The sequence below is a fragment of the Crotalus tigris genome, unplaced genomic scaffold (genome assembly GCF_016545835.1).
Source record: "Crotalus tigris isolate CLP2741 ecotype Arizona unplaced genomic scaffold, ASM1654583v1 scf7180000017633.3093840, whole genome shotgun sequence".
Classification (NCBI taxonomy): domain Eukaryota; kingdom Metazoa; phylum Chordata; class Lepidosauria; order Squamata; family Viperidae; genus Crotalus; species Crotalus tigris.
Window position 1 is genome coordinate 1,900,722 of NW_024096527.1, and position 12,074 is coordinate 1,912,795.

Genomic DNA, 12,074 nt, shown 5'->3' on the forward strand with positions numbered 1-12,074 from the left:
AAAGACGGACTAAACTATGATCTATATGATGCTTGCCTGCCCCGAGGAGACCCACATCGACTTGAGGAATGGTACGTCTTGGCAGAGGAAGCAGAGATCGACATATTGAAGAGGCATCGCCGAGGAAAACAATGGAGCCGCCCCCCGCCTGAGCTGACACACCAACCGGTGAAATCATCGGATACAGCCAAGAAGCAGATGGGGTGTTTCAAGTGCGGAAGAGAAGGGCATCGAGCTGTAGAATGCCGCTCAAAGGCCCCCCAGCACAACCCAGACAGATCCCCAATCAACAAACCCAGAGGGTATTCAGCTAAGCCAAAAGAAACAGCCATGAAAATGATGGAAATTGCAGAAAACCCCACCTCTGCTCACCAAGGGGAAAGAACTCCAGCCTACACCACAGGGACGGTGGATGCCTCAGATGACAGCTCGGAAGGCGAACCCCTGGTAAGTGGACGCATCACACCCATCTTCAAAACAGTGACTATATTAATCCCCCCCATGCCCGAAGCTGTGAAGGTGAAAGCCTTAATAGACTCTGGCTGCACCCGCTGCCTCATTAGCCCAACACTAGTGGGGAATCTGGGCATCCCATCCAGGAGACTGGAACAACCAATCTCATTTGGCCAGCTAGATGGATCCATAGCAGGGGGGGTGCCAGCTACCCTAGCCACTCTGCCAATACACCTCTCCCTGGGCAACCATGAAGAGGACTTAACGTTTGTGGTGACCCCAGGTATGGAATGCCCAATGATTCTAGGGATGGAATGGTTGAAAAAATGGAACCCCTGGGTAAATTGGAGGACGACAGAAATCAAATTCCCGAAGGGGGACCCTATGGACTTAAAACCCCAAGGGAGGCTACCAGAATCAAGAATAGAAAAAGCATCCATAGGAGAGGAAAAAAGATTAACAGAAATACCAGAGGAATATAGGGACCTTGCTGAAGTCTTCAGTGAGGAGAGGGCGAATGAGCTTCCCCCCCACCGACCCACAGACTGTACCATTGAATTCAAGCCTGGGGCAAAACTCCCGAAACCCAGATTATACTCCATGAGCCCAAAGGAGAAGGAGGAAATGGAAAGATTTATAAAAAAAAACCTGGAGAGAGGTTTCATTGAACCAGCTAAGCCTAAAGTGGCTGCCCCGGTCCTTTTTAGAGAGAAGAAGGATGGCTCTTTACGTTTATGCGTGGATTATAGGGCCCTGAACACAATCAGTGAAAGCAACCTATACCCGCTGCCCCTCATGAAAGACATGCTGTCACACCTATCGAAAGGGAAAATTTTTTCTAAACTAGACTTAAGGGAAGCTTACTATCGCGTGAGAATCAAGGAAGGGGACGAATGGAAGACTGCATTTAACTGCCCCATGGGGTGCTATCAATTCAAAGTCTTGCCATTTGGATTACAAGGGGGCCCTGCAGTCTTTATGCAATTAATCAATGACGTTCTAAGGGAGCACCTGTTTAAGGGGGTCCTTGTTTACTTGGACGACATTCTTATCTTTACCGAAACAAAAGAAGAACACGTCAAACTTGTCAGAGCGGTTTTAAAGAAGCTGCGAGCCGCTCACCTATATGCCAAACTCTCAAAATGCGAATTCCACCAGGAAAGGATAGACTACCTAGGCTATCGCATATCCCCACAGGGCATTGAAATGGACCCAGAGAAGGTCAGAGCAGTATTAGAATGGGCACCACCCCGCACAAGAAAGCAACTACAAAGTTTCCTGGGCTTTGCAAATTTTTACCGCCAATTCATCCCCTCATTTGCACAGATAGCCTTGCCCCTCACCAACTTACTAAAAACGAAGGGAACATCCTCAGTAAAACCTAGCCAGCCACTAACATGGACAATGGAGTGCCAAGCAGCGTTTGAGAGACTAAAGAGACTTTTTTCTGCCGAACCAGTACTAAGGCACCCAGATATGGACAAGCCCTTCATAATACAGGCAGATGCAAGTGATGTGGCAGTGGGGGCTGTGCTATTACAAGAAAATGATGATGCAGTATTGCAACCCTGTGCATATACATCTAAGAAACTCACGGAAACAGAACAGCGCTGGCCCGTATGGGAGAAGGAGGCTTATGGGATACGTTGGGCATTACTCACGTGGCGACAGTTCCTGGAAGGCAACAAAATCCCCTTCCAGGTATGGACTGATCACAAAAATTTAGAAGCCCTGAAAACTTCCAGGAAACTCAATCCCAAACAAGCCCGCTGGTCCCAGCATTTTCACCAATTCCAATTTAAGCTCAAACATTTACCAGGAAGAAAGAACTTCCTGGCAGATGCACTATCTCGCATGCCCCAATATAACAGCGCACGAACCACAGACTCTAGACCAATAATGGCAGAATCACAACTGGCAGCGCCAGTAACCACAAGAACCCAAGCCAAAATAAAACCACAACTGGACAGCCAAACTGGGATTGAATTCAGAAAAAGTTTGGAAACAGATGATTGGTTCCAGAAAAACAAACATGTGTGCACAATGAGAGACGGATTGCCTTGGGTAGGGGAAAAGTTATATATACCAACAACTCAAAGACTAACTTTCATGCAACTTTGCCATGACACAAAATCAGCAGGGCATTTTGGATTTGTAAAAACTTTACACTTAATTAAACGGCAATTTTGGTGGCCATCAATAAAAAAGGACATAGAAAGTTATGTTTCCAGCTGCCCAACCTGTGCATCAGCAAAGAGGTTGCAAGGGAAATCGCCAGGGCTGTTACAACCAGTGGCAAGTCCCTCAGCCCCCTGGAGGGAAATAGCCATGGATTTTATAGTGGAATTGCCTGAAAGCAATGGGAATACTGTTATCTGGACAGTCACGGACCTATTTTCCAAACAGGTGCACCTTATCCCTTGCCAAAAAATTCCCACTGCAAAGGCCTTAGCAAAACTTTTTATCCAGCACATTTACAGATTGCACGGGGCACCCCAACGCATCATCTCTGATAGGGGAGTGCAATTTACGTCTACATTTTGGAAGGAATTTTTATCCCTCTTAGGGACCACTCAGGGACTGACATCTAGCCATCACCCTCAGACAGATGGACAAGCGGAACTCTGCCAGTCGGTACTTGAGCAATATTTGAGATGTTTTTTAAATTTCCAACAGAGTGATTGGACGGACTTACTTCCTTTTGCAGAAGTTGCCTCCAATAATGCAGTCCACTCCAGCACAGGCTACACTCCTTTTCAAATAGCCAACGGCCAAAGTTTCAACCCTATGCCAGAGTTAACCCCAAAAGAACCAACGATCCCTTCACTGAAAGAATGGATGTAAAGCCTACAAAACACCTGGCCAATAGTCAGAAAATCACTAGATGAAGCTAGGCGGGCATACAAAGCACAAGCCGATAAAAAAAGGGTTGAGCCTACACCATTCATTATAGGAGAAATGGTGTACTTATCTACAAAAAACCTAAAGTCCCTACAGCCCTGTAAAAAACTTGGACCAAAATATATAGGACCTTTTCCAATTAAAAGGATCATAAATCCAGTAACAGTAGAATTAGAATTACCCAAAAACCTCAGGCAAATACACCCAATTTTTCATTGCAGCTTTCTGAAAAGAGAGCATCAGTCACCTCTACGGCCAAAAATCCCCCCCCCACCACCTCCAATCATGGTGGAGGGGGAACAACACTTCGAAATAAAAGAGATCCTTGACTCTAGGAGATATCGTGGAACAACTCAGTACCTAGTTGCCTGGAAACACCTCCCTGCCTCCCAAAATGAGTGGGTCCATAAACGTCACGTCAGAGCCCCGAAGCTATTGAAGAAGTTTCACACAGAGTATCCTAACAAGCCTAACTAAATTTTTTACTTGCGTTTTCTTTCAGGTGGATCTCTCTTATTGTTAAGAGGGGCCGGATGTCAGAATCCAATTATATTTCATCTTTAATTATCAAACATAGAAACTCCCAATTCTGCCTTCTCTGGATTCTGCCATAAGAGGGAGAAAAGGGGGAGAGCAAAGGGGCTTTATGGGCCTCACTTCCTTCAGCACACTTCAAAGGACTGAATGTGTGTTTATTGTGGCCTCTAAGCTTTAACATATCAAAGAAGAGTAATTGCCTTTCATTTAGTTATCTGAAGTCTCCATCCAGACGGAAGAAGAAAGGGGATGGAATTGTGATACTTGAAACTATCACTGGAAGGGGGGTTGATTGGGTGGGACTACTGGGGAACCCCTTAAAACCTTGCATGTGAGAGCTTGAACCCCAAGTCCTGTCTAGCATGCCTGCAACCATTTTCTCTTAATAAAGGATTCCTGTTGGAAGAACTATTCCAAGAGTTCTGTCTTCTTAAGATGCAAAGTGGGGTGGGTCCTTACAGTTGGAATGGAAGTAGGAAGGTCTTCTAGTCTGGTCCAGGAATCCTCAAACGATCCAATCTAATCTTTGCTTGAAAACCACCAGTAATGGAATCCCCATGATTCCATTGTTGTTCCTCTGCCTAATAGATCTCATAAAAAAGAGATTCCTCCTTAGTTTGAGTTTGGGTCTCTCTTTTTAAAACCTCCACTTGTTAGTTCTTCTCTGACCCTTAGGAATTACAGGGAATGAATCCCCCATCCTCTTCCTCGGGACAGCCCTTCAAGTACAGGTATTCTACAACTTATGACCAGTCACAAAGTTACAACGGATCTCCCTAGGGATATTTATGACTCTGTTCCAAAGTTACATCAGCTGCCCCCCCCCCCATCACAATCATTTCGGACACTCAGCAACCATCTCTCATTTTCAGCCATTTGCAATGTCCTGCAGCCATGTGACCACATTTTAGGGCAGGGATGTCAAACTCAATTTCATTGAGGGCCGCATCAGCATTGTGGTTGCCCTGGGGGGGGCAGGTGGGTGTGGCCAGGGTGGGTGCGGCCTACTGGGTGGGCGTGGATGGAGTGGGTGTGGCCTACTGGTTGGGCATGGCCAACTCTACATCGTTCACGTCAAAGGTGCCTGTGGGGGCCTGGGCAGGAGTGGGACAGATCTGAGGGTCTCTGGCAGAAGGGGATGGGACCAGGGCAAGTGCCAAGGCGTGGTCCATTTCTTCATTCCTCACAAAGGATGACACCTCCCCAGCATGCACTCAGGGGGCGGGGCCGACGCGGCAGGGGCTGGTTCTTCACTGTTTCTAGACGGCCTTGTGGAGCTAAGACTGAATGAGTTTCAGCATAGATGGCCACCACAAAATTGTATATTGGCTCCCAGCCAGCCTGGGCCAGGGCCAAGGCAGTGGGGGCCGTTCCCTCACTGTGTCCACAATGGCTTCACAGGCCACATGAAACCACTTCGCAGGCCGCATCCAGCCCCTGGGCCTTGTGTTTGACATGTCTGTTTTAGGGTGTTTTTGTCAAAACCTGATATTTACTTCTGGCTTTTGGCAAAAACCGGCCAAAAGCAAACAATTGGCTCACTTCATGACTGTGGCATTCACTTTACGACTGCCATAAAAATATATAAATTCAGATTGGACATGTGATGACCTGCTTTACAACCATCACAACTTACAAGCAGGCTCCATTATGGTCATAAGTTGAGGACTATCTATATTGGAATACCACTGCCACATCTCCCCTTAGTTTTCTCTTTCGGTTATCATACCTAGATCCTTTGATAGCTCTTCATAGGATTTAGCCTTCAAAAGCCTCACCATCTTTGTCACTCCTAGTTCCTCAACATCTTTCTTCCATTTTAGGGCAAGTAGAACTGGATCCGGTACTATGAGTATTTTCACTGCCTTGTGTACTTAGAGAAAATGAAGAATGTACAGTAAATATATCTCTTTTCCAATCTTCATTATTATTAATAATGCTTCAGGGCTAGTTACTCTTCCTTTGAAAATACTTCATCAGCTGCATACCATATTTTTTCTAGCTTCCCCAGACTGAAAATAAACTCAACAAAGAAGAAAAGTCTGGAATTGAGTGCCCTTTATCAAAAAGAAGCTACATGGTAGAAAAGACTAAGAAACCTCTCTCTCCCTTAAAATATCACTTTAACTCTGGATTTGTATATAATGCTAAACAAGGATTTCTTTAAACTTTGTGTATTGCCCAAATCAGCTGAGTTTATATAACAACAAGACAGAAACTTTAATAAAGCAGAACTGAGCAAGCCACTTTAGGCTTAATGTGGTGCAGTATGCTAGTTTGCATGTATTTATGGTGATTAGTCAGCTAGGAGTTAGTAAACACATGTAACAAACAGTCTGTTAAAATCTTCCCTTTGAAAGAAAACATCCAACCCTTTCCATTTATTGTATTTCCGTTAAATTAATTAGGTAAAAAGCCTCTTTTGATGGAGCCTTAAATTAAGTGGGCTAATGCATGCAGCCCTTTGTGATCCAGAGATGACATTTGCCTTGATTACTACAGATGGCAAAAGAAAGGAATTGAAAATGAGTTTACATTATGTATTTGTATGTTTTGTAGATTTGGAACGATTTCATGAACCGGTCTGGGGAAGAACAAGAGAGAGTCCTCCTGTATTTAGAAGAGGAGACTTCAAAAAAACCAAAAAATAAGTTGCCTGATAAAGCTGACATCAAGTGGAAAGGTATGAAAAGACAGTGCAAGTACATTACGGCCAAAAAACATTGGATGTAAATCAGGGAGTTTGAAGAGGAGGCTTTTTGTCTTGTTGACTAAAAATGGAACACCCATATGCAAAGCCAGTCTACCTGTGAAAACCAAGCAAACAACTGGAAATTGTAAGCTTCCAAAATGTATAGGTTTTGCCCTGGGGGAAATGAGATATTCTTCCAGAATTGTTTGGTGTATTTTCTGTTACATTTTTTCTATCTCTTCTTCCCTCTTGTTACAGAGCATCCTCCGTTCACACCTAAAGATTGTTTTCAACGCATCAGCCGACGCTTACGAACCACCCTGAAACGAAGTCGGATTCCCATGGTACGTTACTAAGTTAACAATTGAAGTGATTCACTTAACAACTGTGGCAAGAAGTGTCATAAAATGGAGTGAAGTTCACTTAACAACTGTCTCGCTTAGCAACAGACTTCTTGGGCTAAATTGTGATTGTAAGTGGAGGACTATGTGTAAATGCACAGCAATTTCTGCTTGTCCTTTCTTATTTTCTTATCTCTTTTCCAGTGAGTTTATCATTATATAAGAGTAGCCAGTCTGTCTGGGAAGATCTTGTGATGGGATGGCAGACCATACTGAACTGCAACATCTTATCACCTTTATTTTTGTTTTATTCTGATTGTTCAAATTGCTGTGTTTTCTTTCTGGATCTTTGCCACAGACTTGTGAGGTAGACTCATAACATACTGTCATATTACAGAGGGGGAAACTGAGTTGAAAGCAATCCCGTTTTACAGGGCCTCCTGTGAGTTGGAAGCATATAAGTGAGATCTGAACCTGAGGCTTTCTGATCAATAGCTCTGTTTCTGAACCACTCTGTTGCATTAGTAAATGTATGAGTCGAGTAAGCATGTTGCTGTTCCGTATTGTAGATGTAGCTCAGTATTTTTCAACCTTGGAAATTTTAAGATGTTTGGACTTCAACTCCCAGAATTCCTGAGCCAGCCAAGCTGGCTGGGGAATTCTGGAATTTGAAATCCAAATCTCTTAAATTCACCACAGTTAAAAAACGTTGAGTTCCCTGTTGTAGATGGAAAGACGTAGCTTTTTGCTTATTTTACAGGAAACCTTGGAAGGCTTGGAGGAGGAGTTGCTGGCCTTTTTCTCCACTAATCCTCACGCCGTCTACACATCTATGATGGACAATAGGTAACCAAAGTGAACCTATTGCTGGCTGCTATTCTCAGCAGTGGCTTCAGTGGCATTTAGTACACAAATCTTGACCAGACCATCAACGAATTGTGTATTTTGAATGTTGAGAGCCTGTTAGGACATTCTCCTCAAATGACCACCCTGGGAGTTTACAAAATGGCAGCTGGGGTGGGCTTAATCAGTCACCAATTTTATCTCCCCAACTTCTTTCTCTTTTCATTTCTCTTTTTCTTTTCATTTTCTGAGGAATTCTTTACCAGACCACTGTGTTCTTTTTAGTTACTGAGCCTGCCTATGGAATTTAAAGACTTTTTAATATATTAATGAAGATTTGCTAGAGGCCTGACTCCTCATTTTGTGAGTGGCAAGCTTCTCAATTTCCTTTTGAGTTAAAATAATGTATGATAATGATAGCAGTAATTAAGTAAGGATGAATAGGAAGCCTGCTGAGTGCCAAGGGAACTATCCAGAATCACTATAATTTTCCCTCAAGCTAAACAGCACTCAGGAAAACATCTTAAAACAAAGTCACACTTTTCTTCTAGAGCTTTGAAAATTGAGGTTTTCTGTTCTGTTCTGATCCAATTTTCAAACTATCCTGTCTTTGAATTTATCTGTGACCAATTTGATAGCCTCGTTTTTTAAATTGCAACAAATTTTGGAGGCTTTTTCTGCAAAACCAAGATGGGAATGAGATGAAAAGAGTCAAGATAGTGATTATAAGGCATATTAAAAAGGGAGTGGGGCTTCCATTACAGTCTGAGTTGCCTTCTTGACTTCTTTGACCACTGTCACCACAGACTTTCCTGGAAACCAGTTGCATTAAATGACTGTGCTGGTCTGAGTTTTCTAGCAACCCTAATTAGAGCTAAGAGAGTTTCCTAAAACAAACCCAATAGATACTTAAGACTGAACATTTAAGAAGAAAACATCATCCGTTGTGAGATAATTTTCATGTAGGAAATCTCTTTTGACTCTAAGCAATACAGGATAATTGAACCAAAACCTGTAGTTTACTGAACTCTCTGGCATCTTTGAAACTTGTTTCAAAATCCATCCAGCATGAAACAAGACCCCACAATCTGTGTTAAAATATGGTAATTTGGCCATGGCTATTTTTGTAGCTGGCAGTGGTAAGAATGGGAAATGGGCTTGTCCCACTTACCTACAAACAGTCTGTGACTTACAACCATTTGTTTAACAACAATAGTGATGACAAAAGTAATTTACAACCAGTCCTTGCATTTAGACCCATTGCAGCATCCTCACAGTCACATAATCCAAATTTGGCAACCGGCAGATAGTTATGATGGTTGCAGCATCCCAGGATCATAGGATTGCCCTTTGCGACCTTCCAAGCCGGCTTCTGACAAGCAAACTCAATGGGGGAAACTGGATTCACTTAACAATGCTGCAATTCACTTAACTGCTCTGATTCACTTAACCAACAGGGCAAAAGTCACAAAACTGGGGACAACACACTTAACAACCATGTGCATTAGCAGTGGAAATTCTGGTCCCAATTGTGGTTGTAAGGAGGACTACCCGTAGTGCCTCTAAGGGAAATTTGAACCTGCTTTTCCACTACTGTTAGCTCCTATCTTGGAGTGGCCAATGTTTTATAATCAGGGTTATATTTTGTGGGTTTTTTTTTTAACTTCCTAAGTCTCTTGAGGGCTGGTGGGAGACTGACAGCAAGGGAAAAAGATTACTAGAATAACAGACTTAGAAGGGACCTTGGAGTATTGACTTGGCATGGTGGCCATATTTCCAAATTCAAACGAGATATGGAAAAGGTGCAAAGACAACGGGATTTTATAAAGAACAAACAGAACCTGATCAAATATTGTTAAAAACAGATGAAAACCTGATTAAGAAACTTTATAGATTTCTATTAAAATTGAAGATGGAAGAAGAACAAGTAAAAGAAACAATGATAACATGGGCAAAAAACTTTGGATATTCTATAGATTTGGAAGACTGGCAAAAACTATGGGATAGAAATATTAAATTGACTAAAGCAGTCTCATATAAAGAAAATTTGTATAAAATGTTTTATAGATGGCATATGACACCAGTAAGACTAGCGAAAATGTTTAAAAATACTTCGAATAATTGTTGGAAATGTAAACAAAGGCCAGGCACTTACTACCATATCTGGTGGATATGCCCTAAAGCGAAAAAGTTCTGGCTTAAGATATGTACATGGCTGGAAAAGATGACTAAAAGACAGATAGAATTTAAACCAAAACTGTTTTTGTTAGGAATATTAGGAGCTACGTATGAGAAGGAGAAGGAGTATTTAATATTGCATGTACTGACAACAGTGAGAATAGTATTTGCCCAGTACTGGAAAAATGAAAATTTACCAACTGAAGATATTTTAATTAAGAAAATTTTAGAATGTGCAGAAATGGATAGATTAACTTTAGAAATCAAAGAGAAAGAAGATTCAGTTTATTTTAGAACATGGGATAATTTTTACCAATGGTTAGGAAAACGAACTAGTGAGAAATGAATGTGATACTGTATGTTATTTTGAATATATATTAGTAAGAAGAATGATATGTATTGACCAATTGATACTGTTCATGATTATCGTTTATCATATTTACTACAGCTATTTACCATTATATTAATCAGTGTTAATTGAACATATATACCCGGACAACAATCTGCTTGCTAAAGTTTGAAAATGTTATTGGGGGTAACCCCAATGTTGTTTCCAATCCCGTTCTAACCCTAATCCCGATCCTAACCCTACCCCGAACCTTAATCCCTATCTCGATCCTAGCCTTTCCCTAACCCTATAAAACTCAATAAAAAATTTTATAAAAAAAAAAAAAGAAGGGACCTTGGAGGTCTTCTAATCCAACCCCCAGCTCAACCACAGACCCTATACCAGTGGTGGCAAACCTATGGCACGGGTGCCAGAGGCGGCACTCAGAGCCCTCTCTGTGGGCACGCACGCCGTCGCCCCAGTCCTAGGCCTTCAGCTGAGTTTTATAAAACCTTTTCGCTTTAGGCCTCCGCCTCCATGTGCAAAAAAAAAAAAAAAAATCAATCAATCAGTCAATTTTTTAGTCCCACCCAGTCTGCCATTACCACCACAGCCACGCCCACCCAATGGGCCACGCCCACCCAATGGGCCACACCCACCCGGCACCCGACGATACATAAGTGGGTTTTTGGTTGCAGTTTGGGCACTCGGTCTCTAAGAGGTTCGCTATCACTGATCTAGGAGGGCACCAAGAGGCCATATAGCACACTCTCAATTTGCTTGGTATATTACAGAGTTATTTTAAAAACAATGAAATAGCTTATTTAGTAGCAAAGGAACTAAGGTATAAAAAAGATAGAAAAAGTAATTCCTGGCATCATTTCTCTTGCTGTCTCTTTTTTTTTTCTTTCTTTTCCCATTCATTTTATACTGTTCCTCTCAGAGGAAAATAAGACTGTGATGTTAAGAGCCTATCCAACATTCATTCATTCATTCATAGTTGATCTACTATTTTTTGCCATTCCCACCAAGAAGAACCCCCCTGTCCATAGGATAAGAGAAGCCAGCAGGCAAATACTATGCTCAAATATTTTCTGGTGGTTGCTTTCCCTAGACCAGGGGTAGGCAACCTTGGCTCTTTTATGACTCGTGGACTTCAACTCCCAGAATTCCTGAGCCAGCATGGCTCAGCTTAGAAACCTCTCCCTTTCCCCTCAGCATGGCTGGCTCAGGAATTCTGGGAGTTGAAGTCCACGAGTCATAAAAGAGCCAAGGTTGCCTACCTCTTCCCTAGACAATAGCAATAGCACTTAGACCAGTGGTTCTCAACCTGTGGGTTGGGACCCCATTTGGGGTCGAACGACCATTTCACGGGGGTCGCCAAACAACGCAGTCTGCCATTTCTATTGGCTTTTGAAAGCCAATAGAATAGACTCTCTTGAATAGAGTCTAATTCTATTGGCTTTTAAAAGCCAATAGGAATTGTCCAGGCTGTCTCTGCCCTGCTGAGCCCGCCAAAAGTCCCATTCTGCAAACGGTGCTGCACCAGTTGAGTAGTCCTCGACTTACGACCAGTTGAGTAGTCCTCGACTTACGACCGGTTGGCGGTCGCGGCATTAAAAAGGTTGAGAACCACTGACTTAGACTAATAATACCGCTTCATAGTGCTTTACAAGCCTAAGCGGTTTAAGAGTCAGCATATTACTCCCAACAATCTGACCTTGGAAGGATGGGAGGCTGAGTTCACCTTGAGCCTGTCAGGATCCAACTCCTGGCTGTGTGCAGAGTTAGCCTGCAATAC

General features: G+C 42.7%; 1 protein-coding gene and 1 long non-coding RNA gene across 3 annotated transcripts in view; one reads left to right on the forward strand and one right to left on the reverse strand.

The window, feature by feature from the left end:
* The window catches only part of R3HDM4 (R3H domain containing 4), a 29,708-nt gene that overhangs the window by 7,732 nt on the left and 9,902 nt on the right, over positions 1-12,074 (forward strand). For both annotated transcript variants that reach the window (XM_039334734.1, XM_039334733.1), the window contains exons 4-6: positions 6,451-6,574; positions 6,842-6,927; positions 7,685-7,770. In XM_039334734.1, the coding sequence (XP_039190668.1) occupies positions 6,451-6,574; positions 6,842-6,927; positions 7,685-7,770 (296 nt within the window). The remainder of the gene's footprint in view (positions 1-6,450; positions 6,575-6,841; positions 6,928-7,684; positions 7,771-12,074) is intronic.
* LOC120304321 overlaps positions 1-12,074 on the reverse strand; it is a 75,696-nt gene that overhangs the window by 5,826 nt on the left and 57,796 nt on the right. The window lies entirely within an intron of this gene.